At 44.9% G+C, this 25,367-nt stretch overlaps 1 protein-coding gene across 2 annotated transcripts in view; it reads right to left on the bottom strand.

Moving 5' to 3' along the window:
- Positions 1-25,367, bottom strand: part of DPYSL5 (dihydropyrimidinase like 5) — a 179,107-nt gene that overhangs the window by 22,252 nt on the left and 131,488 nt on the right. The window contains exon 12 of one of the 2 annotated variants that reach the window (XM_063441896.1): positions 18,467-18,632. The exons of the other annotated variant lie outside the window; for it this stretch is intronic. Coding sequence (XP_063297966.1) covers positions 18,467-18,632 — 166 coding nt within the window. The remainder of the gene's footprint in view (positions 1-18,466; positions 18,633-25,367) is intronic. 2 annotated transcript variants of the gene reach the window in all.

The raw sequence follows: 25,367 nt of genomic DNA, 5'->3' as shown, positions 1-25,367 counted from the left end.
AGTCTCTTGCATCTGCTCCACTCGCGGCGGCATTGCTTACCCCGTCATCGTGAGCGGGGCCATCTGGTCCCTGTCCGTGGCATGCGGCTCTCCCCGCCGCCGTGCTCCAGACTGACAGTGTTTCTGACGATGCACGCTCGAGAGCAGCATCCTTATGTGTGTGCCAGATCTGGTCATGTGACGCGGCACACAGTGATGACCTCAGAGACCACAACGGAAGGTAGAAACACCTCCCACTTGTTGTAGTTAACACTAATTGGAGGTTAGCCAATCAATCATACACACCCTGTGTGTATATAAGCTAACCTCCCCCTTGCCTCAGTGCCCTGTTGTGGTCTGTGTTTAGCCCAATAGTGCGTTATTGTCAGGATCGGGACAGGGATCCAACACGCAGAATACAAACAGGATATAGGTACGTATACCGGACCTTAGAATGGCCGGACTAACGTAAGGAGAAAGCAAAGAATGGTCAGAGACAAGCCGAGGTCGAGGGAACGAGAGAACAGGTAAGCGAGAGACGAGCCGAGGTCAAAGGACACGAGAGATAAACAGGAACGAAAGTACAAGCCGAGTCAAAACCAAATAGACAATAGTAATAAGAGCACTGAGGGACCAGACAAGCTAGAACCACAACAGGGCAATGAACCATTACACACATCCCTCTTTTATACCTTGGTTCTTTAATTGATGACTCCGCCCTTGCCGAGCCCTGATTCGTTGTTCAGAACTATATTGACAGGTCGGGATGTGATTGCCGTCATGACGTCGGCTCCTGAGCGCCGTGTCATAAAAGGAAGCGGGGCTATCGCGGACGGCGTGTGAACGGCTATGAGGATTGGGTGAATCAGCCCCCCTGAGAGGACGGTCGTTGGGAAGTCTAACCTCCTCCGAGGTAGAGACTTCAGGTACCCTGACAGTACCCCCTCTCTCAGAAATGCCCACCGGGCGGAAGGAACCTGGGCGAGACGGAAAACTAGCATGAAAAGCCCTGAGGAGGCGAGGAGCATGCACATCTTCCTGGACCACCCAAGACCTTTCCTCAGGACCATAACCTTTCCAGTCAACAAGGTATTGCACCCTCAATCGAGAAATTCGAGAATCGAGAATGGACTTGATCTCATACTCCTCCTGACCCTCAACCTGGACAGAACGAGGGGAGGACACAGCAGAGGAAAACCTGTTACACAACAAAGGTTTCAATAAGGAAACATGAAAGGAGTTCGGGATGCGCAGGGCAGGCGGAAGAGCCAGACGATACGCAACCGGGTTTATACGAGACAGAACCCTGTAAGGGCCTATGTAACGAGGAGCAAATTTCATGGAAGGAACCTTCAAGCGGATGTTTCTGGTACTCAGCCATACCCTATCACCCGGGGAGAACACTGGAGCCACCCGTCTGCGTTTGTCAGCGTGTCGTTTGGACACCGTGGAATTATGAAGAAGAATTCGTCGAGTCTGATCCCACAACTTTCTCAGATTGGCAACATGAACATCAACCGACGGTATCCCTTGGGAGGGGGAGACCGACGGAAGAACGGAAGGATGGAAGCCATAATTCATGAAAAAGGGGCTAGAACGAGTAGAATCGCAAACAAGGTTGTTGTGCGCAAACTCCGCCCAAGGAATCAGACCGACCCAATCGTCCTGGTGTTCAGAAACAAAACAACGCAAAAACTGTTCAACCTTTTGGTTGGTGCGTTCGGCAGCTCCGTTGGACTGGGGATGATAGGCAGAGGAAAAATTGAATTTGATGCCAAGTTGAGAACAGAAGGACCTCCAAAACCGGGAAACAAATTGGGACCCTCTGTCAGAAACAATTTCAGAAGGAATACCATGTAAACGAAAAATCTCCCTCGCGAAAATCTCAGCCAATTCGGGAGAAGAGGGCAATTTGGGCAGAGGTACAAAATGAGCCATTTTGGTAAACCTGTCAATTACTGTGAGGATAACAGTATGTTTCTTAGAAACAGGCAAATCAACAATGAAGTCCATAGCCAAACAAGACCATGGTTTCTCTGGAATTTCTAGGGGGTGCAACAGCCCACATGGAAGCGCATGAGGTTGTTTAGTCCTCATACAGACATCACATGCCCCGACGAAGTCCTTTACATCCTTACGTAACGAATGCCACCAGAAATCTTTAGAAATCAGAGAACATGACTTGCGTATGCCAGGGTGTCCGGCAAATTTACTGTTATGGAAACACTGCATAAGTTCCAGTTGGAGTTTAGGAGGAACGAAGTACCGATCCCCAGGAATAAGTCCGGGTGCCAAATGCTGTAATCTCTTGATCTCAGCCAGCAACGGAGAGTGAATCTTGATTCTAGTGCTGGCAATAATATTACACTTGGGAACTATAGAAGAAAAAACCATATCAGACATAGTAGAAGGTTCATGTTGGCGGGACAATGCATCAGCCTTAGAGTTCTTAGAACCAGGTCTATAAGTGAGCACGTAGTTGAAATGAGTAAGGAACAAAGACCAACGAGCCTGCCTGGCGGACAAGCGTTTGGCTTCCCCTATATATGATAAATTCTTGTGATCCGTCAAAATAGTAACCGGGTGTAAAGTCCCTTCCAACAAATGTCTCCACTCCTTTAAAGCCATAATGACCGCTAATAGTTCCCTGTCACCAATATCATATCTGCTCTCAGGCCCAGACAATTTCTTGGAAAAAAAACCACATGGGTGCAGCGGTTTATTCAAACCTAGCCTTTGGGACAGGATAGCGCCTACACCTGTCTCTGAGGCGTCTACCTCGAGTAAAAACGGCAAAGAGGTATCAGGATGAACTAATATCGGTGCTGAGGCAAACTGTTCCTTGAGAGTACTGAAAGCAACAAGCGCCTCAGGAGACCAGGTCTTAGTATCAGCACCCTGTCTAGTCATGTTGGTAATAGGAGCAATAATAGACGAGTACCCCTTAATGAAGCGCCTATAGTAATTTGAGAATCCGATAAACCTCTGAATGGCCTTGAGTCCCTTGGGCAATGGCCAATCTAAGATAGATTGGAGTTTAACTGGGTCCATCTTAAACCCCTCTCCAGAAATAACGTAACCAAGAAAGTTTATCTGAGATTGGTCAAAGCTACACTTCTCCAATTTGCAGTACAAACCATGTTGTAGAAGCTTATGTAATACCCTTCTGACTTGTTTGTGGTGAGTCTCAGGCTCTCTAGAGTGTATTAGTATATCATCCAAATAAACTATAACACATTCATGTTGAAATTCCCTAAGAACCGCATTAATTAAGTCCTGGAATACAGCAGGAGCATTGCAAAGCCCGAAGGGCATTACCGTATACTCATAGTGGCCATACCGGGTATTGAAAGCCGTTTTCCATTCATCACCCTGCTGAATTCTCACCAAGTTATAAGCTCCCCTCAGATCTAACTTGGTAAAAATCTTGGAGCCTTTCAGGCGATCAAATAGCTCAGTAATCAGGGGAATAGGATAAGCATTTCTGATCGTTATCTTATTCAAGTCCCGATAATCAATGCAAGGCCGTAGTGTGCCGTCTTTCTTATCTACAAAAAAGAAACTGGCCCCGGCTGGAGAAGAGGATCTCCTAATGAATCCTTTGTCTAGATTCTCCTGTATGTATTCCTCTAAGACCAAGTTCTCCTTAGTGGATAGAGGATATACATTACCCCTCGGAGGCATAGTACCAGGTAGGAGTCTAATCTTACAGTCAAATGACCTGTGTGGGGGTAAAGTATCAGCCCTCCTTTTATCAAAGACTGCCTTTAAATCCAGGTACTGAGATGGTATCCGTAAATCTGTGGGCTGGTTAGAGTTACTAGGTGTGTCCACTATGCAAACCGGTGAGATTTTCTGTACACAACCTTTCTGGCAACCCTGACCCCAGGAGACTATCTCACCTTGTTCCCAATCAATAATAGGGTTATGCTTTTTAAGCCAGGGGTACCCCAAGACTATAGGAACTGAAGGAGATGAGATAAGCATGAGATAAATATCCTCCTCGTGTAAAATACCAATGGTCAACTTAACTGGTATAGTCTCACGAGAAATAACAGGATCTGATAATGGTCTACCATCTATGGCCTCAACGGCCAAGGGTGTCTCCCTTAGCTGAGATGGGATAGAGTGGTTCCTGACAAAGGCTTGGTCAATAAAGCTTTCAGCTGCTCCGGAATCTATTAATGCCATAGCATTAAGTACTCCCTTTTCCCAAGTTAAAGAAACAGGTAACAGTAGCCTATGATCCTTGCAATCATATGTAGAGGACAAAATAGAAACACCCAAGGCCTGTCCTCTTGAGAAACTTAGGTGCGAGCGTTTCCCGGACGGTTAGGGCAATTTAGGCGTAGGTGACCTCCTACTCCACAATACATACACAGACCCTCCCTTCTCCTATATTGTCTTTCATTTTCTGAGAGACGAGTGTTACCAATCTGCATAGGTTCTGGGAGAGCTAGAGTAGTAGATTCAGAATTCTGAAATGCGGGGGCTAGTCTTAAGGAAGGTCTATAACTTCTATCACGAGTGTTCTGCCTCTGTCTCATGCGTTCATCTATTCGAGAGATAAATGAAATTAATTCTTCCAAATTTTCAGGAAGCTCTCTTGTGGCAACCTCGTCTAAGATCACATCTGATAATCCGTTCAGAAATACGTCCATATAGGCTTGTTCATTCCACTTGACCTCTGCCGCCAAGGATCTGAATTCTAACGCATAATCCACAAGGGTTAGGCTATGCTGTCTAAAACGTAATAGTAATCTAGCTGCACTGGCCTTTCTTCCTGGAGGATCAAAAGTCCTCCTAAAAGTAGTAACAAATGCATTATAATTATAGACTACTGGATTATCATTTTCCCACAGAGGGTTAGCCCATCTAAGAGCTTTGTCAATGAGTAGCGAGATTATGAATCCAACCTTCGCCCTGTCTGTAGGGTAGGCGCGGGGTTGAAATTCAAAATGAATCCCTATCTGGTTTAGGAAACCTAACAGGTATCCGGAGAACCGCCATACCGTAAAGGGGAAGTAACACGGGAAGAGGCTCCCACTGTGGCTACCTCTAGGCCTGTGTTAGCAAGAGAGATGGGTGGTGTACACATCTCCTCTGCTTGATTACTCGGATGGGATAGCAATGCTTGCAACGCTAGAGCCATTTGGTCCATTCTATGGTCCATGGCTTCAAACCTCGAGTCAGGAGAACCAATCTGAGCGTTTGTACCTGCAGGATCCATGGCCCTGTCGTAATGTCAGGATCGGGACAGGGATCCAACACGCAGAATACAAACAGGATATAGACGTATACCGGACCTTATAATGGCCGGACTAACGTAAGGAGAAAGCAAAGAATGGTCAGAGACAAGCCGAGGTCGAGGGAACGAGAGAACAGGTAAGCGAGAGACGAGCCGAGGTCAAAGGACACGAGAGATAAACAGGAACGAAAGTACAAGCCGAGTCAAAACCAAATAGACAATAGTAATAAGAGCGCTGAGGGACCAGACAAGCTAGAACCACGACAGGGCAATGAACCATTACACACATCCCTCTTTTATACCTTGGTTCTTTAATTGATGACTCCGCCCTTGCCGAGCCCTGATTCGTTGTTCAGAACTAGATTGACAGGTCGGGATGTGATTGCCGTCATGACGTCGGCTCCTGAGCGCCGTGTCATAAAAGGAAGCGGGGCTATCGCGGCCGGCGTGTGAACGGCTATGAGAGCTGTGAGGATTGGGTGAATCAGCCCCCCTGAGAGGACGGTCGTTGGGAAGTCTAACCTCCTCCGAGGTAGAGACTTCAGGTACCCTGACAGTTATACTCTGTCTGTTATTTGGTTACCAAACTTTGGCTTGTCTTACGTTTACTCTGTCTCTCTGTTTCCTTTTGACCTTGGCTTGTACTTTGACTATCCCTTTTTGCATAGCCCAGCCATTCTAAGGACCGGTATTGCAATTCTATGCATTGTGTCCTGTCTGCGAGCTTAGGTTCCCCTGGTGATAATGACAAAGGGACAACAGAAGTGGTTCTTCAGCCTCCGTGGCAGATGCTGGGGTAGTATATCCCAGGTAGTCTTTAGCCCAGGCGGGCCTAATTGAGCAGTTCCAGGTGCTTCTGCTGCTCTCTACTGGCTTCCTCCTGGTTCTGGCGCCCTCCTGGTTCTGGCGCGGTGTCTCCGTACCATGGGCCTCCAATTTTGCCCAAAAGCTTGTAAAGAGCCGAAATTTGGTACCCTTGTCCGGACATTATGGAGTAGACGTTCAAATGTGTCTTGGAGGGTTGTCACAATTTGTGTCTTGTCAGGCAATTGTAGATTACTAGTAGTCGCCATCTTAGGAGTGATAGCAGCAGCTCGAGCTCGCATCAGGGTAGCTTCTTGTAGCCAGCAGGTATATGAGGAGTATGTCATTGGGGACAGCTTGGTGCAATTCTCACTCGCGTCTGTCTCTCCTCTGCCCACGCTTGTGTAGGCTGCAAGCCTGATTGTTGGCGTTCCGGTAACAAAATAGCCGAAATTTGGTATCTCTGGATGTCCTGTCGTCCTCTTGTCTGGGTGATCACCGGTATCAGTTCGGATTGGCAAGCGGCCTGGGTTAATTGCCGTTTAACAGTCACGGTCACTGGAGTTCATGTGATCCACGTCTTATCCACTCGGCATCCAGGTGGTATTATATAGATGACATGGTGTTGTGTGGAGGCTCGATGGAGTCACTACAGGACTATTTTGGCTTTATTAACCAACTTGAACCCACTATAAGGATTTCTATGGATTTGATTTAGTTTAGATTCCTTTTTTGGACATTTTGATGCATTAATATGGTGAAATATATTTGTGCCGAAAACCCCTATTCTAGAGATATTTTTGTCGAATAAATAATCTGCTTTTGTTTATCAGATCCCATTCCCAACATTTTTCTAGGTCTACCCCCCCAGAAATCAATTTCTTAGAGTAAGGAGACTTGTGTTTGATGACTAATTATTTGATAAAAGTTGAAGAGATGACTTCTAAATTTAAATTCAGAGGGTTTCCTACTGATATTCTCAGTTCAGAGATGAGCAAGGTAAGAACAGTTGTTAGAAAGTCTACTCTGGTACCAGGATTTAAAGTTCCATTAAACTGGTTAACTTTAGTGACCAGTTTTAGAACACATAAATCTGCTGTGAGACATGCCATAAAGAAACATTGGCCTATTCTTAGGAGAAACCACCCAGATATAGAGGAGTTTCAGTCCTTCCAAGGTTGGCTTTTAAGAAATGCACTTTGTAACGGCACCCCGGACTTAAAGGGTTAAACCGCCGTTTAGAAGATCTTCCCCTTCCAGAGATACAGGCACAGCTACTGCAGAACACCAACCTCCCGAACTGAATACAAAGGAATGCTCCAAACTCCCAAACTGCATACAAACTAGCACTCCCGAACTGGAACCTCACGAATAGCTGCTAGCAGTTGAACAGGAAAAGCATCCAAGCGGCTTACACTCCTGGCAATCAGTCTCTAACAGCATACAGTAAATCCCCCCAAGAACGAGACAAAGCTCAGTGTTGAGGGTCAAGCAGTGAACAGACAGAGTTGTGGGTTTATTGTTCTTATATACACATTAGTACCACCCACAGGGTTTTGAAAAACAACCAATAAACACGTACAATACACTCAGACACTCCCACACAAAATCCCCCCCTCTGCCTGTGATACAATTACCTTACACAATGGGTAATGTAATTATCACAGACAGAGAAATACAGTTTTTCCACATTATTCATAACTTTAAAGGTATGCATCACATTCACATAAAACTTACATTTTCAGAATCAGCATACTCCAAATACATCCGTAAAAATCATACAAATTGGTCCAGTGGTTCAAAAGATAGATCGTAGTCCTTTGTGACCAAATGAAGCATGGCTTTTCTGCCCAAAACCAGTTCCACAGAGTCTTCTATACTGGAGATAATTGGGAAGTAATCCAATTATCTCCAAGGACAGAGGCAAAACTCCATTAAGCACATGGCAGTAAAAAGACAGTAAAATACACAAGGTTACATTTATTACATAAAATACAGACATGCAACATATCCCCAGATAGCTTAGGTCTGAGCGCACATTATTACTGAATGGCGCTCAGACCACACACATACAGTTCAATTGCCATGGAGCCAAAGTCTTTCCCATAGTCTTTCATTATACGAATGGGCTCCATGGCATAGCTATCTGGGGTATCACCGCTCAAACAGGGCAAGCACCGAATGACCCGGCTTTCATGTCTTTGCAGGGGAAAATCACGCGTTTCCACATGGGGCCATAGTCTAAAGGCAGCAGGCGGGCAACCAGGCTCCTCCAATGCACAGTGGCGAGATTGGTCTCGTCACACACTTCATGGGGTAATCTATTGCTTGGGGCTGATAGTGGACCAACTATTAAAAGTAAGTGTACTTTTTGGGCAAACCACAAGTTGGCACATTTCCCTGCTTCGGAAGAGCAGGTTGCAATAATGTCATCAAAGGTCCTGCTTTCAGACATCCTAAAAATGGCAGAAAATAAAATCAGGGACTTTTATTTACCTGTAATATATCTTTCATTGTTTACATCTTAAAATGCCCTTGTGGTTTATGTTGAGGAAAGCAACCCAAAAGAGATTGTATTGCTAGCCACAAATCTACCATCAGTAAGCCAGCTTTGCCTGTACCTTGTCATTTTAGTGAAGTGCGTCATAGTGTTAAACAAGTGAAATAATTGAACCTGTAGGTGTTCTAAGAACAGTGAGAGATAGTACTTCTTAAAAAAAGAGAATTAGTTTGAATATGCAGATTCAATTCTTTGGAGCCATGGGGAATGAAAAGAGAATACAATTTAAGTATATTCTTCTAATCGGGTTGTATCTTTTCCTTTTGCAGAGGATACCAGGGAGATGGGAGTTGATGGCTTATTCCGCATATCCATACCGGTTAAAACAATTCACATTGTGTTTTCTCTGTTACAATATTTGCTTGATTGCCATGTTTTTTATGGAGCAATTTTATTTTGCACGTTTTTTACTTTTGTAGCCATTCGGTATTGTATTATGTTGTCAGGCGAGTTAGTACCATAAGTAGCAATCTGTTACTACACTACAATGATTACTGAATCTAGAATTAGTTTTAGAGTTATCTAATTCATTTTTATACTGTACTGTTTTTATACTGTACTGTAACATTTTTTGTACATTAAATACATTAAAATGTATCTTGTTTTGACATTGTATTTTGCAGTTTATTTACTTGTAGATTTGAACGAACCCGAAACGAACATTACGGATTTTGGACCCCGGACCCGAACACTGACATTTCAGTGTATGTTCGGGTTGGAGTTCGGTGTTCGGCGATTTAATGGCGCATTTTGAAAGGCTGCAGGGCAGCCAATCAACAAGCATTTGACTCGTTTGCCCTTAGAAGCCATCACAGCCATGCCTACTAATGGCATGGCTGTGATTGGCCAGTGCAGCATGTGACCCAGCCTCTATATATAAGCTGGAGTCACGTAGCGCCGCACGTCACATGAGCTCTTATTAGTGTAGTGACAGGATGCTGCAGCTGTGAGGGACAGCTTAGGAAAGAATTCTGGTGTTGAATCTGCAAACTACAACGATTATTCAAACTACAGCGATTATTTTAGTGGGTGCTTGTAACGGATCACCTGGCACCACGACCTCCATTGAAGGATACTCCTAGCGCTTACAGAGGGCTCCAAGCACTCCAGCCGACACCATAACCACCGTAGACTCCTTCAGAGAGCAAGACAGGAACAAGCTCTTAAAAGAGCTTAGAAGTGATTATCCAAGGGAGCATGCAGAGCATAGCAATCACTTGTAGTGATTTGGCAATTCCCCCAATAAGAGACAGGAGTCTAGATTGAGGGTGAAGAAGAACTCTGGTTTAATGACACACACTCTGCTTTTATGCAATTCTCCCCTGCAAGGGAGACGCCCACATACAATTATGCATTACCCAATCACACAATGGTTACATCCCACACATCTTCTCCCCTTAGCCTGAAAGGTAACCCAATTATCCGTACAGCTTAAAACATACTTTTTATCCAACTTTCATAACTCTAAAACTATACATCAACCAATTCCATCCAGGGGTTAAAGAGTTAGCTGGAAGTCCTTTATGACCGACCGCAAGAACATTTTCCTGCCCAAAACAGTTCCATAGATTTGGGCTGTGCGGTCGGTAAATTTCACACTGAATAAATGACTATGTCTCATTCGAACGTGTGTTCGAATCTTCGAATGGGACTTAGTCTCTGTGGCTGAAAACTCGGTGCAGGAGAAGGTAAGGGCTCGAATGAACAAAGATGGCCGCCGCCACGTGTTCGTTTGTCGAATGGCGTCCACTTCGACTACTTCGGCACTTCGGCTGTATCCGAAGTGCCAATTTAAAGTTGCAACACTGCTCCAAAGTAATTAAAGGGCCAGAAACAGCATTATAAAAATCCATAATGCTTAAATACAGTTCTTAAAGGGTCAGTAACAGTATAATATAAGTTCATAAGCCCCAACTCAGTTCCTTAAAGGGCAATACATCCCAGGGCCATAGTCGCAGGGCGGGAGGCTGGCAAACAGGCCCCTCCAAAAACCAGTGGCGAGGTTACTTTCGCCACAGTGCTATACTAAATTTTTGTACCATGCCCTGAGCCCAGTGCCACAGAGAAATAAGCAGTCTGTTTGTTAGGTGGGCACTTGCAGCTGCATGTGTGCCAGGCACATTACTTTAATCCTGTTCTGGTAGCTCAGTGGGCAACATCTAGGCATTTTTAAATACTGCAATTTTTTTGGTGCTAAATAGTACGTTTGCATATGGCATTTCTTGCAGTCTAATAAAACCCTTAAATACTACTGTTACATTGTTGGTTTAAAAAAATCACACTTTTTTGTGCTAAATAGTAGATTTACGTCCTGCGGTGCACTTCATATCTGAGAGTCAAATAGAACCGTCAAATACTGTGCTTACAGCGCACTTTGAAAAAATAAAATTGCTTTGGGTGCTAAATAGGACATTTGTGTCCTGCGGTGCACTTCATATCTGAGAGTCAAATAGAACCGTCAAATACTGTGCTTACAGCGCAGTTTGACCCATTCAAATTTTTGGGGTGATAAAAAGTACATTTTGGGTGTGCACTTCATATCTGAGAGTCAAATAGAACCGTCAAATACTGTGGTAACAGCGCATTTTGACCAATTTAATTTTTTTGGGGTGGTAAATAGTACATTTGTGGCCTTCACTTCATATCTGACAGTCAAATAGAACCGTCAAATACCAATATAACAATATTGTAATTCGGGAGAAATACCCTCACAAATCAAACTGAGAGGTCAGTTTATAGGGAAAACTGTTACCTGGATATAATTCTAAAACAATTCCCATATGTCCTTTGCAGAGTTTACATGCTGGAAACACACAGGTGCCAACTGCTGTGGCTTTCTGTAGTTTGCAGACCGGCAAGGAGGGCAGGGTTGAGGAGTGGGTGGAAGATGATGTGGAGGATGATGAGGTCCTAGACCCCACATGGAATCAAGGTCATGCGAGTGACGTGTGCAGTTTGGAGGAAGAGGCGCTGGTCGCACAGAGGCACCAGCACAGCATAAGAGGGAGCAGGGTGCAAAAGCGGAGCGGCCGTCCCAAAGCGCTCGTCGGCATGTATTAGTCTGAGAATCACCAGTTATCCAAGTAACAGATGGAGCGATCAAAGGATCCATAATAGAGTTGAGCGAACCCGAACTGCAAAGTTTGGGTTCGTACCAGATTTAACAAGCCAATCGAAGTTTCACATTGAGGGCAGTAGTCCGGTGACTGGGACCCAGACACTGTCTGGGCGGCGGTTGGACGACCGGGACCCAGTATGCCTGATGTTGAAGTTAGGAGTCACAGTGTGGAATGGATTAGCAGGGTCTGGTGCAGGGTAACCGCACGCCCCCTGATGTTGAGCACCAGCGTTTGTGCGGCCACATACCAGGACCCTGATGCAGTCCTGTATTGATATTTGTCGTCACTACCTCCCCACGTCGGGAGTGGTTAATTTGCGCGCCTGCTGTCTTACTTGGATGTGGTAGCCATTTCTCAGGCTCCCTCTCCGGAATCGAACCCTGATTCCCTGTTACCCGTGTTCACCATGGTAGGTGCAGAAAGTGGCATCGAAAGTTGATAGGGCAGACATCTGAATGCAAAGTCGCCGTCACGGGGATGTGCGATTGGCCCGAGGTTCTCTAGAGTCACCAAAGTGCCTGCGCAACTATAATGTCGACAGCTACTCTGCTGAACGGATCTTCACTAATAGGTAGGGGATGAAGGGGGGCCCTGTGCCGGTCCCTTCTCTTCCCCACTCTTGGGCAGACATATGGCAGTACTGCCTCAGATCCTGAGAGATGCCTGGCCAGAAGAAGCTGTGGGTGAGCCGAGACGCTGTCCGGCTCCTGCCCAAATGCCCTGCTAAGGGGATATCGTGAGCTAGCTTCAGCAGCTCTTACCAGTACTTCTTGGGTCTGGGGCTGGCGGTCTCTCATCAGCCGTGTTGTTGGGGAGCCCATTGAAAAAGTGCTCTAGCATGACAAGCTTGGCTTGATGGGAGTTGAGCCAGTTCTGGGTGACCCTTGTGATGTGGCATGCCCACTCCGCATGGGAGTCCTTCTCCCCTTTCCGGGTCTCCCTAAACTTTCGACGGTATTGCTTGGGGGTGACCGCATACCGGGCCAGGAGGATTTGTGTAATAAAGGGATATTTGTGTAATAAAGGGAACTGCTCTTCTGGTACAGCCCGGTAAATATCCGCTGCCTTCCCCACTAGTTTGCTGGCCAGGATGGTGACCCTGTTGCTGGGGTCCACGTCTTGGGAGTAGGCACTGGCGCTCAAAGTCTTGTAAAAAGTCATCGATGCCTTCTTCTGCTTCCTTAAACTCTTTGAAGGCATTGTATGGTAGCTTGTGGGCCAGGGTGGTTGTGCTTCCCGGCGCCCTTTGCTCCCTTCTTCCTTCATCTGGATTCATGGAGGTCACCCTCTGTCTATTGGCAAGGACATAGGCTTGCACCTCCAAAAAGGTCCTGCTGACAATCTCCTCTGAGGGTGTCTCTCGGTAAATTGCCAGGCGCCGTTCCATCTCCTTGCGCACTTCCTCATCATCTCCATATATATATATGGGGTTCGTTGCCTCACTGCATGCCTGGTCGTCCTCCATGAGTGCAGCATTCAATTCTGCCTTGTTACGCCCACCAGGCGTTATTCCTCTGGCTCCACACAAGTCCTGCAGTGTAGGTCGCTTTAGAGCACTGTAGTCCATGCGTCTGTTGGCAAGGACATGGGATCCCGCCGCTTGCCACCAATTGAAGCGGGACCTGGGTAACCGATGGTCTTCCCCTTTGATTAGAATAGGTCAGACCCATTTCCCCAGTAACCGGATGGGACACAATTCCAGGATAACACGTTTGACAATCTTTATTTGGGTACACAGCTTTGCCTCCTCCTCCTACCACCTCCTCATCATCCGGTCAGCGCAACAACTTCACCACCAACTTCAGCACAGCCAGGGGGAAACAACAGCAGGCTGTTTTAAAACTCATATGTTTGGGGGAAAATCCCCACACCGCGCAGGAGCTGTGGACGGGCATGGAACAACAGACTGATAAGTGCCGTCTTCGGCCTTCCCGCTCACCGCCTCATATGTGACATGCCCACAAGGTGCACATGCTGGAGAGACTGTGCGAGCAGCGGCAGGCGATAGTGGAGTTTTAGCTGCAGCACGCACAGGTCAGTCGGTCTCCGGAACAACACCACTTCACCACCAATGATTGGGCCTCCATGCGAGACCTGTGTGCCATGTTGCGCTGTTTCGAGTACTCCACCAACATGGCCAGGGCCAATGATGCCTTTCTCAGCCTTACTATGCCGCTTCTATGTCTCCTTGAAACAACGCTTCGGGCGATGATGGAAGAGGATGTGGCACAGGAGGAAGAGGAGGAGGAAGAGGGGTAATTTCCACGGTTATCAGCCCAGTCATTCACAAGTGGCTCAGAGGGTGGGTTCCTGCACCAGCATAGGTCAGGTACACAGTTCTCCAGGATTTCCACACTGTCCCATGGAAGTGTTCAGCTGTCCATCTCCCAAACACTGGAGAGTAAGAGGAAGTACCCCCCCTAGCCACCCGGGATCCCTGGCCCTGAATGCCAGCATTTCAAAATTCGTGGCCTTTGAAATGCTGTCATTCCGTCTGGTGGAGACGGACAGTTTTAAAAACCTGATGGCGTTATTGGACTGCAAGAAATGCACCGCAGGCCGCAAATGTTTCTTTTTTTATATGTCCCAATATTTTGGGGGCTACCCCAATTAAAAAAAATAAAATATATATATATATATATATATATATATATATATATATATAAAACTGTTCGCTACCTCCTCCTCCTCCGCCGCTGCTGCTTCCACCTACACCACCATGGTCACCGCCTCCTCAACCTATGGGTCACTTAGTATAAACTATGTAGACAATAGCAGAGGCTTGTGAAGGCCTTTTCACCACGCATCAGGAGTTGAGCATTTCTCCATGCATCAGGACTGCAAGAAATGCACCGCAGGCCGCAAATGTTTCTTTTTTTATATGTCCCAATATTTTGGGGGCTACCCCAATTAAAAAAAAAAAAAAATATATATATATATATATATATATATATAAAAAACAGTGTTGGCTACCTCCTCCTCCTCCACTGCTGCTTCCACCTACACTGCCATGGTCACCGCCTCCTCAACCTATGGGTCACTTAGTATAAACTATGTACACAATAGGCCTTTGCTCCATGCATCAGGAGTTGAGCTCAGTTTGAACAATGAAAGAGAATACCCTGCACTCCAACCCTCTCAAAAAATGGTTAATTCTGGTGATCCTCCTGACAGCCATGCTTTAGATTTTGATTTATGTTCTTCCAAAGCTAAAATCAAAGATTCCATCTAGTGCTATTTTATGGCTCAGCTGTATTTTAAATTTTTATGTATTTTATATTATTTTAAGTGATTTCCCTATCCACATTTGTTTGCAGGGCACTTGTCCTACTCTTACCCCCATTTTACTTCCTTTTGCAGCCCTCTAGCCCTTTCCAGGACATTTTTTAGAGGCATTTTAGTGCCCAAACGTTCGGGTCCCCATTGACTTCAATGGGGTTCGGGGTCAAATTTGGGGTCAATTTCGATCCCCAACCCGGACTTTTTTTTCGAAATTCGGCTTAACCCGCCGAACCCGAACATCCAGGTGTCCGCTCAATTCTATTTACTTGTTTTGCACTTTTCATTATGAACTTTTAGTGAGTGCTGTTGTTTATCACTATGTGCTGACACTTTAAACTTGTATACAATGTGTTGATCAACATTATTGAGGGTACTACCTCACCCCTTTGGTTTAATTGATCCCCTATTTATTTTTAAAATGTTTGCCTGTGTATTGAATTTGATAAACATCACCCACTTACTTGGCCTGGACGCTCAGAATCTCAATGCGTCCAGGCTCGGGCTCACAATGCGACCAGGCTCGGGCTCACAATGCGACCAGGCTTGGGATCACAATGTGACCAGGCTCGGGATCACAATGCGACCAGGCTCGGGATCACAATGCGGCCAGGAACAAGATCACAATGCGTCAAGGCTCGGGATCACAATGCGACCAGGCTCGGGATCACAATGCGACCAGGCTCGGGATCACAATGCGTCCAGGCTCGGGATCACAATGCGTCCAGGCTCGGGATCACAATGCGACCAGGCTCGGGATCACAATGCAACCAGGCTCGGGCTCATAATGCGACCAGGCTCGGGCTCACAATGTGACCGGGCTCGGGCTCACAATGTGACCAGGCTCAGGATCACAATGCGGCCAGGCTCAGGATCACAATGCGGCCAGGCTCGGGATCACAATGCGGCCAGGCTCGGCATCACAATGCGGGCAGGCTTGGGATCACAATGCGACCAGGCTCGGGCTCACAATGCGACCAGGCTCGGGCTCACAATGCATCCAGGCTCGGGATCACATTGGGACCAGGCTCGGGATCACAATGCGGTCAAGCTTGGGATCACAATGCGGCCAGGCTCAGAATCACAATGCGGCCAGGCTCGGGATCATAATGCGGCCAGGCTCGGGATCATAATGCGGCCAGGCTCGGGATCACAATGTGACCAGACTCAGAATCACAATGCGGTCAGGCTCGGGATCACAATGCGGCCAGGCACAAGATCACAATGCGGCCAGGCACAAGATCACAATGCGGCCAGGCACAAGATCACAATGCGGCCAGGCACAAGATCACAATGCGGCCAGGCACAAGATCACAATGCGACCAGGCTTGGGATCACAATGCGACCAGGCTCGGGATCACAATGTGGCCAGGCTCGGGATCACAATGCGGCCAGGCTCGGGATCACAATGCGGCCAGGCTCGGGATCACAATGTGGCCAGGCTCGGGATCACAATGCGGCCAGGCTCGGGATCACAATGCGACCAGGCTCGGGATCACAATGCGGCCAGGCTCAGAATCACAATGCGGTCACTTTATATGGGCACTGTAGTCCATGGTGCCCTGTATGTTTGTATCATGCGCTCTTTGTTTGAGCCATACTGCCCTGTAGGTCTGTATCCCATGCCTTGTCTATATAACCCTGGCAGTTCAATTCCATGCTACACTGCAAGTCTTTACCACATGCTCAGCCAAAATAAATCCTGCAGCCAATTGTCCGTATGGCTGTACCAGGTACAATGCCTACACAAACCCTGCAGCTCAGTGTCCTGATACCCTGTATTTCTGCACCGCTTGCTCTGTCTATATGAATCCAGCCCTTTACCCCAGCTACCCATTATGTCTGTACCACCTGCCCTGTCTGTACAGGAACCCTGCAGCCAAATTCTCTGTATGTCTGTACTACCTGCCCTGTCTGTACAGGGATCCTGCAGCCAAATGCTCTGTATGTCAGTACCACCTGCCCTGTCTGTACAGGATCCCTGCAGCCAAATGCTCTGTATGTCTGTACTACCTGCCCTGTCTGTATAGGATCCCTGCAGCCAACTGCTCTGTATGTCTGTACTACCTGCCCTGTCGGTACAGGATCCCTGCAGCCAAATGCTCTGTATGTCAGTACTACCTGCCCTGTCTGTACAGGAACCCTGCAGCCAAATGCTCTGTATGTCAGTACTACCTGCCCTGTCTGTACAGGAACCCTGCAGCCAAATTCTCTGTATGTCTGTACTACCTGCCCTGTCTGTACAGGAACCCTGCAGCCAAATGCTCTGTATGTCAGTACTACCTGCCCTGTCTGTACAGGCACCCTGCAGCCAAATGCTCTGTATGTCAGTACTACCTGCCCTGTCTGTACAGGAACCCTGCAGCCAAATGCTCTGTATGTCAGTACTACCTGCCCTGTCTGTACAGGAACCATGCAGCCAAATGCTCTGTATGTCAGTACCACCTGCCCTGTCTGTACAGGAACCCTGCAGCCAAATGCTCTGTATGTCAGTACTACCTGCCCTGTCTGTACAGGAACCATGCAGCCAAATGCTCTGTATGTCTGTACTACCTGCCCTATCTGTACAGGGATCCTGCAGCCAAATGCTCTGTATGTCAGTACTACCTGCCCTGTCTGAACAGGAACCCTGCAGCCAAATGCTCTGTATGTCAGTACTACCTGCCCTGTCTGTACAGGAACCCTGCAGCCAAATGCTCTGTATGTCAGTGCTACCTGCCCTGTCTGTACAGGAACCCTGCAGCCAAATGCTCTGTATGTCAGTACTACCTGCCCTGTCTGAACAGGAACCCTGCAGCCAAATGCTCTGTATGTCTGTACTACCTGCCCTGTCTGTACAGGCCTTGTATGTCCATGCTACATGCTATGTCTATATGAACCATGTAACCTCATGCCATGCTCTGTGTGTCTGTCTTTGTGTGTCTGTCTGTCTACACTATTTATATATGAACCCTGCAGTCTATGTTCTGGTGTACTGTCTGTCTCTGTGTGTACACTATCTACATATGAACCTTGCAGTCTATGTCCTGGTGTTCTGTCTGTCTATACTGTGTGTACACTATTTATATATGTACCCTGCAGTCTATGTCTTTGTGTACTGTCTGTCTCTGTGTGTACACTATCTATATATGAACCCTGCAGTCTATGTTCTGGTGTACGGTCTGTCTATACTGTGTGTACACTATCTATGTATGAACCCTGCAGTCTATGTTCTGGTGTACTGTCTGTCTATAATGTGTGTACACTATCTATATATGAGCCCTGCAGTCTATGCCCTGGTGTACTGTCTGTCTCTGTGTGTACACTATCTATATATGAGCCCTGCAGTCTATGCCCTGGTGTAATATCTGTCTCTGTGTGTACACTATCTATATATGTACCCTGCAGTCTATGTTCTGGTGCATTGTAGTTTTGCACAATGTGAACACTGCAGTGCAAGGTCCTGCTGGTCTATACGTCTTATATGTCCTCTCTTACCAGATAGGCTGAAGCTGGACTCGTGAAGGTCTCTCACGCCCCCATGACGAGTGATTGGCCGAGTAGGAGTGTCTGCCATCGGGCTGCCTGTTTCCTTTTTCCCAGCATGCACCACTGCCACATCCCCCTGGTATGGAGTACGATCTACACATTTTAGGCTTAAAGTCTAAAAGGAGAAAAAAAGAGATTTAATAAATGATTTAAGTCCTCACAGATAATGAGTTGTGTTAAGTTTGCTTAAAGGACACTATAGACACTCAGACCACGAGTGAAGTGGTCTGGGAGCTCTGTCCCTGTCACTTTAACCCCACAATTGTAATTATTGCAGTTATTGAGAAACAGCAATAATTACATTGCAGTGTTAACCCCACCTCTAGTGGCTGTCTACCGGGCCTAACTGATGCTGGACATCCTTACACTATGCATGAAGACATGATTCAATGCTTTCCCTTGGGGTTCTCCTAATGCGATCATGGCACAAGCTGTGCATGCGCATTAGGTCCCCTATGTCGGGCGATGTTTGGGGAAGAGGAGCGGAGGTGGAGCTGGATTCGGGTAAGTGAATTATGTTTTTTGTTAAACCCTTTGTGAGCAGCGATGGGGGGGGGGGGGGGGGGAGAGAGGGTGCATGAGCGAGGTGGGCACAATAGTGCTACGAATACAACTTTATTCCTAGCCTATAGTTTCCCTTTAACCCCTTCCTGACATTAGGTAGCTCCAAGCAGTTCAGACTCCTCTCTGTTAGTTGGGCTATATTGAGCACTGCATAAAGCCCTTTAAACTGCAATAATTATAAATGTGGGCTATCAGGAGCTGCAGCTCTCCCTCCCAATCACACAGTACAGAGCAATCACAGAGTGTGAGGTGGGGAATACTTCATCTTATGTCAGTACTGACGTCAGCAGAAGGAATATTGTTATTAAGGATATTGTTAGTGTATGGTTCAGGTTGATGCAGTTATATGATTATTGTTAGTGTATGGTTATGGTTGATGTAGATATAGGATTATTAGGTCAGGGTAGGGTTATGGTTGATGTAGATATAGGGTTATTGTTAGGGTAGGGTTAATGTAGATATAGGGTTATAGTGAGGGTAGGGTTAGGGTTGATGTAGATATAGGGTTAGGGTTGATGTAGATATAGGGTTATAGTTAGGGTAGGGTTAGGGTTGATGTAGATATAGGGTTATTGTTAGGTTAGGGTTGGTGTAGATATAGGATTATTGTTAGGTTAAAATTGATGTAGATATGATTATTGTTAGGGTAGGGTTATGGTTGATGTAGATATATGATTATTGTTAGGTTAGGGTTGATGTAGATACAGTTGCAAGAAAAAGTATGTGAACCCTTTGGAATGATATGGGTTTCTGCACAAATTGGTCATAAAATGTGATCTGATCATCATCTAAGTCACAACAATAGACAATCACAGTCTGCTTAAACTAATAAAACACAAAGAATGAAATGTTGCCATGTTTTTATTGAACACACCATGTAAACATTCACAGTGCAGGTGGAAAAAGTATGTGAACCCTTGGATTTAATAACTGGTTGAACCTCCTTTGGCAACAATAACTTCAACCAAACGTTTTCTGTAGTTGCAGATCAGACGTGCACAACGGTCAGGAGTAATTCTTGACCATTCCTCTTTACAGAACTGTTTCAGTTCAGCAATATTCTTGGGATGTCTGGTGTGAATCGCTTTCTTGAGGTCATGCCACAGCATCTCAATCGGGTTGAGGTCAGGACTCTGACTGGGCCACTTTAGAAGGCATATTTTCTTCTGTTTAAGCCATTCTGTTGTTGATTTACTTCTATGCTTTGGGTCATTGTCCTGTTGCAACACCCATCTTCTGTTGAGCTTCAGCTGGTAGGCAAAAGGTCTTGATAAACTTGGGAATTCATTTTTCCTTCGATGATAGCAATCCGTCCAGGCCCTGACGCAGCAAAGCAGCCCCAAACCATGATGCCCCCACCACAATACTTCACAGTTGGGATGACTGTATGACCAATAAGCACCGCAGGCTGCAGCTATCTCCCTTCAGAACGAAGCAGGAACAAGCTCTTACAAGAGCTCAGTGATTATAGCAAGGGAATATGCCTAGCATAGCAATCCCTTGCAGCAGATTCCCCCAATAAGAGACAGGACTCAAGTTGAGGGTAAAAATAGAACTCTCTGGCTGCTAGCTTGCAGCCCTTTTTATTAGGTGCTCCCATGAAGGGGAGGGACACACACAGTAACGTACATTAACCAATCACACAATAGTTACATCCCACACATAGCCCTCCCCTCTACCTGTAAACTAATTATCTGTACACACAGGAAAATACAATTATCATAGGTAGGGAAAATACAGTTTTTACACAACATTCATAACTCCCAAAATATACATCACATTCGCATAAAAATACATATTCACAATCAATCCATTCGGGGGAACAACATACTCAAAAATCATACGAATTGGACCAGGGGTTCAAAAGTTAGTACAAATGTGCATTTGACCTTCTGGAAGCATGTTTTTTCCAGCTCAACTAGTTCCCCAGAATCCTCTATCCTGGAGACAATGGAGAAGCTGATTTCATTATATCCAGGGACAAACACAGCCTCCATTAAGCACATGTTACCAGCAACCACCAAAAGACATAAAAATACATAACTCCTGTTATACTAAACAGAACCCCCACATTCAACCCATCCCCAGATGGCTTGGATCTGAGCGCTCAACATATCCAAACAGCGCTCAGATGCCACAAACACAGTTCAAACGCCATGGGGTTTAAGTTTCGTATGGGCTTATGAGAGGGCCCATAATCCTGGGGCAGCCCAATAACCCACAGTATGCCCAAATACCGTGTATAAAGGGCCAAATCGCCCAGGGACCGTAGTCACAGGGTAAGAGGCGGGTAAGCAGCCCCCTCCAAAACACAGTGGCGAAGTGTCTTTCGCTACAACTCCTGTATATATTCCTCCATGATTTTACTTCCAAGGGAGACAAAGTATATACTCTTCCCTTAGGTGGCAAAGTACCTGATAACAAATCTATGGAACAATCATACAACCTATGTGAAGGTAGAGTGTCAGCAGGAACCTTATTAAAAACCTCTTTATCCTCTAAGAACTGGAAAGGAACTATCGTTAAAAAAAGGGGAGCAGTAGTAGGCACGTTGATGTTAACCAATATTTTGATCACAGGTTAAAGACAATCGTATCTACAATCTTTTCCCCATGCCAGTGTCTCACACCTTATCAAATCTACACGAGGATCATGGAAACCCAAGTACAATTGGACAAGAAGGAGAGGAATATAACCTGGAAGGTTATTAGTTACTCATGTAAGGCCCCTAGAGGATCTGGATATTAGGATCTGTTTCGTCAAGAGGTTAAGAGGTTTCTTAAGGGGTCTACCATCTATGTCCTCAACGGCCAAAGGTGTGGTTTTCTCCTTAAGGGAGATTGGCATGTTTAGACACAACGTGTGTGTCTACAAAATGTTCTGCTCCTGAATCGACTAGAGCCTTGCAAGAATATACATTGACAAGGGATTGAGAAGAAACAGAAATGAGAAGTCTGTTAAGAGGCATTGCAGGGGACATAACACCTAAGGCCAGTCTCCTGACAGTTCTTAGGTGTGCAAGTTTCCGGTCTCAATGGACAGGTAATCCTCATATGTCCCTTTTTGCCACAATACAAGCAAAGGTCCTCATTCCTTCTGCAGGGTTTCTCTGCCTCAGACAATCTCAAAACTCCCAATTGCATGGGTTCGGGTTCAGCTGAAACGTGAGGCTCTTGGAAAACAGCCGTATTGAAACGCAGTACAAGAGGAGCAAGAGTGTGTCTTGCATTCTTTCTAGTTCCCTCTCGCAATTTATTGTTGATGTGATGTATTCTGTCAGAGGTATTGCGAAAATTAAATTAAATGCATACTGTAAAGACACAGACACATTATTTTCTTTCTTACTCCCTTCACTGCATGACCAAACTGACTGGAATGCGGCTAATATAAAACAGATCAGAGATAAGGTATCTCTTACACTTAGCACTAACTGTTAGAAACCAAAGCCAAGATATATATACACACACACACTTACCATATAATTAGGTTTAATTATATACAAATAAAACCTACATTAATAATTATAATATATTCATAGAGAGAAATTAATGAACTGATTTCATTATTATTAAAACTAACATTAGCTAAATGTGTGTAAAAGACATAGAGATACTCCCTACCAGTAATTAATTTTATTTTGTAAATTCAATGGGACTTTTATAAGACCCCATTGTAAGAGTGAGTTAAAACCGAAGTCCAGAGGAGTCAAAAAGATACCTTATGGCATGAAAAGGAGACTGGTAGTCTACCAAAAAGGACTACTACCCCTTTGAAGTATGGCAGCCAGCCATGATTAGGAACCCATGTCATTTACATCACAAAATTCAATTAACACCTTAAACAAAGTGGTAGTTGGAATTAGTGATGGAAATTGATAGTGATGCTGCAATGCCATCTACTGATCAATGTCTATAAGACAATCTTTAAAAGAACGTACACCCGCCTAATTCCATTGGTCACTTTAAATTGGTGACGTAAAGAAATTCAAGATATGGAATTCTTTAAAAATTAGAACATTACACTGTTAGAGGGCTGGATCAAAAGGTCGGATGCAAGATTCAGAAATTGGGGATTCAGGAGATCATCACAGCATCATCCGATCAGACCAGACAAGGGAACACACTCTGGACACACCGAATACTCTGTCTTTCCAACTGAGATGGGACTTAGTTGCATTTCTTTGCTAGCCAGAACTATTCTATATTCCTACGTTTTCTCTATCTAAACTTTACTTGCATTAACCATCCATGGAATTATATCTTCAAGCCTAAAGAATTTTCTACCAAAAAAACGGGTAAATATGCTGGTTTAATTTAATTTAATACATTTTTACTAAAATGTATTTCAAACTTTTGAAATCATATTTAACTGAGGGAATTATTTTATTTTTTTTAAATCTTTATTTTTTGCGTTGACAATGATACAGATGCAAGTGATCACCAAGGCTTACGCAAGAAGCCAGAGTTTAGCCAAACATTGTGCACAATATTGTACATATTGGTAAGCGGTCGTCAGGTTGCTTTGCATTGCTTCGAATGTTGTGGTGTTACTGTGATACGTTTGGTCAACTTTTGAATTTTAGACAAACAATAATATAATTGTCAACATAACATTAGTAATATTGGCTCTGCGATTTCCAGAGGTTTTGTTGTGTTCTGTGGTATAGGTGGTTTGGCCTCAGTGCATGCGCGATTGTATGCGTGTTTATATAATCCCTGTGAATTTAGAGATGAATCGTCATATTGTTCCCACAGTTCCCATACTTTATTGAACGTGGAGGTGGTATTTCGGACCTGAGCCGTAAGTTTGTCCATAAGGTAGTTGTCCCTGATTTTTGCAATTACCATAGAGATATGTGGCAGCTCTGGGCATGCCCATTTTTGTGAAGTCCATCTGGCCGCTAGATATAGCATGTTCAATAGTTTTTGTTCGTGTCTGTTTAGTCCCTCATTAGGTCTCGAGAGCAGACATCCCCATGGATCTAAATCTAGGGGTCTCTGTAGTATCTGAGAGCTAAGCTCTACTATTTTCTCCCAGTATTCTCTTACTCTTGGACATTGCCACCACATGTGGATGTAAGTGCCTTTCTCTCCACATAAGTGCCAGCAGGCATCGGTGAGACTCAATTTTATGTGGTATTGCTTGACCGGTGTCGTGTTAGCTGAGGGAATTATATATATAATTAAAACCTCAGACTGCAACGGGGACTAATAATTATATCTGGTACATTGCCAAGTTTAGCATATCAAGCTATTATCCAGAAATATTGGCCAATGGGAAATTAGGGAAGGTTAATATTTAATCAGAAAATATCTGCAGTGTTGAAAAATTAAAAAGGGTTCTTTTGGTCACTGGATGCAAAAGAACAGTTAACTTGACTATTTATGTGAGAAACATTGTATATTTTGTCTGCAATGTTTAATAAAGTGTTTAATCTGTGAGAAATGTAGCCAGCAGTGAGTAAGTTAGTTTTCTGTATACTGATTCTAGCAAACTGTCAGCATCTAGTTTTTATGACTTTAAGCTGCAAGCTCTGTGTTACATTCTGTGTAAAGGAATTCTAAAGCTGAGCTGAAGGTTTCCTGTAACATTGCTAAAATCTGGATCTATGTTAATTATAACTGATAATGAAATTCTAGGGGAATTATGTGTAAATTTTGCATTTAACTCCTTTGGAAATATTTCTAACTTTATGTTACTGGATTCTGTTGCTAATTAGCTATTTGATTATTCACGTGTCTTAAAAATCTGTACTAATACTTGCTGAGTATCCTAATCCTACTGGTGGATCATTTCTATGTAGACTAACAATCTCATCATCCTTAAGTGATTCAGAAATTATCTGTGTTGTGGTTATTTGTTGCCATAAACATTGCCATATTTTAAACTATTGTTATAGCTAAATATTCACTGATTATAGTCATGCATGTTACATATTATTATTAATTATTTGTTGCAATAAATTATATTTTTATAATCGGTTGTGATTAATGTGTGAAATACAAATCCTCTAATAAACGTACTCCAGGGGCTATGAGTTAAAATAGTGGGCAACTCTTCACTTTAAATCATTCAAGGGGAAACAGTGCCAAATTATACATTTTTGATGTTAAAGGATCACTATAGGGTCAGAAACACAAACATGTATTCCTGACCCTATAGTGTTAAAACCACCATCTAGCCCCCCTGGGCCCCCCTTACTGTATTCAAGCCTGAAGCTGTAACTCTGCATGCTGTTTGCCTCAGAAAAACAAGCAGTCTGCTGACATCATCAGAAGTGGTAGCC

This window comes from Pelobates fuscus, chromosome 2 (assembly GCF_036172605.1).
Source record: "Pelobates fuscus isolate aPelFus1 chromosome 2, aPelFus1.pri, whole genome shotgun sequence".
NCBI classification, from domain to species: domain Eukaryota; kingdom Metazoa; phylum Chordata; class Amphibia; order Anura; family Pelobatidae; genus Pelobates; species Pelobates fuscus.
This window is presented reverse-complemented; position numbering and strand designations above follow the sequence as displayed.